At 39.1% G+C, this 5,050-nt stretch overlaps 1 protein-coding gene across 1 annotated transcript; it reads left to right on the plus strand.

Annotated features, from left to right (window-relative positions):
• The first annotated feature begins 1,007 nt into the window (after positions 1–1,007).
• On the plus strand, positions 1,008–4,462 carry LOC135257286 (homeobox protein Nkx-2.4-like). Its single transcript, XM_064339865.1, has 2 exons — positions 1,008–1,516; positions 1,876–4,462. Exons 1-2 carry the CDS (start codon positions 1,147–1,149, stop codon positions 2,553–2,555), a joined length of 1,050 nt encoding a protein of 349 aa, XP_064195935.1. The 5' UTR covers positions 1,008–1,146; the 3' UTR covers positions 2,556–4,462.
• The last annotated feature ends 588 nt before the right edge of the window (positions 4,463–5,050 follow it).

Here is a 5,050-nt window from a genome sequence, read left to right on the forward strand (position 1 = left end):
TATCTCTCTCCTCCAGACACGCACGTGCTCTTCTAATGATCAGAATTCAGTTATTGGGACATCTCCGGTTCAAATTTCGAACAGACAATAATTTCAACTGACTGCGACAACTGACATGCTAAAATATCCAGTATTTTAGTTGATGTGGACAACCATTTAGAATGTCGTAGTAAAATGATCACCGTGTGACCTTTTTATTTTCTGAAGGACAACATACAATGCAGAATAAAAAAAGCGCAACGCTCGCACGCACGCTTGCTGATACACACGATTTTCACCAACAATTTTTCATGTTCGGTATTTTTAGATTTTCTTTCAGGTAAAATATGCTAAACTTTAATTTCCCAAGTCCTCAGATAAGACTGACATTGAAACATTAAAAAACATGATGCATCTTGTTTCAAAAATGTATCTTTATTGTCTGTAATCACAGGTGTGGCAAAATATCAGTTGCGTGTTTTCAAGTTCCATTAGAATCTACAGGTATCCGACTTGATCAAAGGTATGCTTATAATATTACACCCCTATTCTTATTTATTTTTCACCACGGGATTGATACCTTATTTTGAAGTGCCCTCCTTCGGGGAAAATGCTTAAGACACATAAAGGTTGGATTAATAATGTCGGAGACCCCTTATCTGTGCTCTTAAACTTTATTTTAAAAAGTGTAATATTTCCCGTTAGAATTGGGAGAAGAGTGCTCAACATCACATTATGTACATTTTAAAGAATAAATTAGTCGTATGATCTAAATGTCAAATCTAATTTTCGGACACATTTTAACTGCATATGGATCAAGACTAAAAGCCAACATAAAAAGGGTAAATTCGGTTAATCAAACATTTTTGTTGGCATCACTGCTTATCTTAATATGTAAGTAAAAACACTCCTCAATTATCCTGGTAAAATGTCAATGGCTATTGTTTGCTCGTTTAGGATGTTGCTCCGCCCCCTGTGTTTTGTCGTAAACCTGGCGTCTGGCTACAATAAACCCGAGGTTAGAGCGTCCAGGGCTCGCCTCCTATTCCAAGGCGCTCAATCGTAACTCAACGACGAGCACTCTCCTACGTAGACATCCAGCAGGAGAGGCTAATACCACACCACAGGCTGAGACGCGCTCCACAAAATATACCTGCGGGCTGAACAATGTCCTTGAGCCCAAAGCACACAACGCCTTTCTCCGTGACAGATATTTTGAGCCCAATTGAGGAGACATACAAGAAGTTCGGTGGCATGGATAGCGCAGGTAGCCTCACCTCTCCGCTTGGAGCTTACCGACAACCGCAGGTTTCTCAGTCGAGCATGCAACAGCACACCGTGGGCCATAACGCCGCGGTGGCGACCACCTACCACATGCCACACAGCGTTTCCCAGTTCTCGCACAGTGCCATGGGGGGATATTGCAATGGGAGCATTGGCAACATGGGTGACCTGCCATCTTACCAGGAAACCATGAGGAACAGCGCAGCAGCAACCGGCTGGTACGGGACGAATCCCGACCCTAGATATTCAACAAGTAAGTTGTACACAGATTTTTTTAAATACTATTTTTATTCAAATCAATTTATTTTTCAGCATAAATATTAAAAAATATTGTCATTTGTAAATGTCAAATTTGACGACGAATGCATTTTGTAAAACTTTTAATTTGCACTTGCTCTAGGTTATAATACATTGTGCAAGACGGCTAGTTTAAATATTAGAGCCACTTTCCGTATTCACTGGTGATTATATTTTTAATCTATGTATTCAGAATCAGATAAATGTGTAGCCTACTCTTATGACAAATTAAAAATTACAAACCAGAATGACCGTAGTAGACTACACTTCTGGTTGCACTGCTGATTATTGATAGGTTTTCGAATACATTTTAAGTTTCCAGATTCATGGGACCATCAACCGGAATGAATATGACGGGAATGGGTACGCTGACAGGAATGGACGCCACCAAATCAATGGTAACACTGCACGCTGCGCCCCGGAGGAAGCGGAGAGTTCTGTTTTCACAGGCCCAGGTTTACGAACTTGAGAGGAGATTTAAACAACAGAAATATCTTTCTGCGCCCGAGAGGGAGCACTTAGCCAGCATGATTCACCTCACTCCTACTCAAGTTAAAATCTGGTTCCAGAACCACAGATACAAAATGAAGCGGCAGGCCAAGGACAAAGTTGCCCAGCAGCTACAGCAGGATAACGGCAACTTGTGCCAGCAGCAACAGTCGCCGAGGCGCGTAGCCGTTCCGGTTCTAGTTAAGGACGGTAAACCGTGTCAGAACGGCTCCAGCACACCGACGCCGCCACAACAGCACGCCCATCTTCATCATCAGCAGCAAAACGGCTCTGGGGGAGTGATCCCAGCTCCTAGCAATACGATTAACCAACATCAAAACCAACAAGTAAATACTTTAACCCAGGCCCAAGAACAGGAAGAAATGTCACCCAGTCCCCCTTCCCTACACAGCCAGATGGGCGGCATGGCACAGATCGACACGTCCGTCATAGATTACACCGGTAATATGGTCAACGCAAACCTGCTTTATAGCAGAGCTTGGTAGGGCGGATTATACATTTCTTTATAATGTGGAGATACAGTGCTGGGAGAACAGGCAGAAATCGCACCAAGCATCCCTGAAGACGATTCATGGATCATCAGGACTGCTGACAATTTCTTTATCTTTTCAAAGGGCAACTATTTTAGCAAAATAAATGGTTGCCCAGCATGTGTGTTAAAATGTTGGACTTTATTATTGTGTGATTATGATGGTTCAAGAGGGGAATTAATGCTGCTCCACATTTCGTGGGAATTCTAGGGGTGGCGGGTGAGGTATAATACCCAAATGAATTACCACTGTATCACAATATTCTACCTGATATTTTATTATTGTTGAAATAAGTAAACATTAGTTTAATGAAAACTGATACTGTATATTTGGCTAACATACGAGACCGAGTTTACCTGTATTATAGGCTACTTGTTATACGTTTTAAAAAAAGGCGTTTCTTTTTGTAAGTTAACGGGCACGTGACGGTTACTATATATCACGCATACATATCAAACACATTTAACGTTAACAATAAATCGCTTGAAGCGCAAGCCATTTCTGAGCAATTAATTGTATGTTATATTGGGAGTGCATTTTCCTGATGACAAAACAACCCGAACTGGAAAGCGTGGTCAACGGGAGAATAGCATATTCTGCAACATCTAGGCTACATCAGGGTTGGCAGCCTTCGTAAAGAAATGAGACAAATACAGAAGTATACTTAAAGTTATTGAATAGTTTAATGATATTTTATTTATTGTACTTTTTAAAATGATAAAAACCTTTAAATAATTTGGTTGCGCACACCATTGTTTAGTAGAGCGTTATACACGGATTTTTAGCATTAGATTCTCAAATAGGCTACAATTGGTTTACCAACATGTTCCTATAAAACATTCACCATTAAATGCAAACAAACTTATGGCACGGACAGGAGATTCATTTCTCATGTTTTTCCTCAGTGAAGAGTCCATCGGTCAGACTTGAGCCTAATACCAGTAGTGACCTAACGAGATAGACCTACACAATATCACATGTGAAATGCATTCCAGATTAAGGATATCAAAATCTTAAGACTGTCGTTTTATTAGATCAAAATAGTATATAATATTGAACATGGATAAGCTCGCTAAGTTCCCTAATTTAATTAAAATTAAGCTAAACCTTATTCCAGGACACATAATTGCGCTACCACACGACTGAGAAAATATTTCAGGATTTATAAGCTCGTGTATTCATTGGTAACTTCCGCCAAATAAATTGGTTACATTTTCTTTAGTGCATTTAATTCCTGTTCATCCACGGTCGTGTCATATGCACACATTTGTTCAATTCGTTTTAATGGCACATGAAACTTTATAGGAGACTACTCTTAAAATTATTTTTTTCAATCTTGAAACTACCTACCAATTGGCTATGGAGCATACATATGCTTCTGGCCTTTACTGCGCACTCGCAGTCAAATTCAAAACAGATTCAATCTTAGTACTGTACTCGACAATTTTCAGTTACTGTTAGTCTACCTCTTACAATACTATATTTAAGCCCTACATGTCTTAAGAGAAAAAGTTAACTAATTTAGACACTGGTTTTAATCTAAAAAGCATACGAACAACGTAGATAAGCTGGACAACAATTAAATTCGTTTGCTCTGCAACAACAATTACAATTCATAAGAACCAGCTGCATTTCAACTGTAGGTCTCACTTGCCAGGAATGTAGATCATTATTGTGCTGCATTTGGAACATTACGCAGGGAAAGGGAAAGCGAATGTATGTACATTTTCCACAGTTAAGGTCATTAAGAAGTTTTAATTGCAGAAAACATCTTGTTTTGGCTCACAAATATGTTGCCTACATATCAGTAATATCTACAATTTCAAAAGAAAATAAACTGAAACATGGCGTGCGCTACATTCTCTAATGTTGTTGGATTGAAATTTGTCAAGATCATATTGCAAAACATATTTTCTTCGGCATTTTAAAAGTTCTCGATGCAAGTTATTAAATGCGGAAGTTCAGGCGAAATTAACTCTGCAACTGGACATCCTACCAACATACCAAATAATTTGCAATGTAAATTCGAATAGTCTTTTCCGAAAAAAGCTGACCCGTATCAACTGCTGTGAATGATAAAGCAATTTTCCGACGTCTGTCCTCCGCAACTCGAATTAAAGCAAAGCCAACTTTCTACATTCCTTATTATACGCCCTCTTTTTCCATCAATCGCTGTAACTCCTGAAATGCTGTGATGCTGTGAAGTGGCCAGTGTTTCATACGTATTCCGTGAAATATAACTAATACATTACAGAACTGGAAATCATACGAACTTTTTTTTTTTTTTTTTAAATCACACAATACCACAAGCAGATTAAAGTAAACCGCAAAATAAGCAAACAGACTTGTTTGCAAAGCGTGGACTTCGTTATTTTAGAAGCGGCTATTGTAATAAGAGTATGTGAAAAACCCACGTTACAGGCTTACAAAAAAGACAAATGAAACGGTCA

Source organism: Anguilla rostrata, chromosome 6, assembly GCF_018555375.3.
Source record: "Anguilla rostrata isolate EN2019 chromosome 6, ASM1855537v3, whole genome shotgun sequence".
NCBI classification, from domain to species: Eukaryota; Metazoa; Chordata; class Actinopteri; order Anguilliformes; family Anguillidae; genus Anguilla; species Anguilla rostrata.

Bases quoted from the DNA above. Each gene is read 5' to 3' on its own strand.
- LOC135257286 (XM_064339865.1), top strand. From the start codon at position 1,147: ATGTCCTTGAGCCCAAAGCACACAACGCCTTTCTCCGTGACAGATATT. The intron at 1,517-1,875 runs GTAAGTTGTACA...ATACATTTTAAG, and splicing joins CGACCCTAGATATTCAACAA to TTTCCAGATTCATGGGACCA.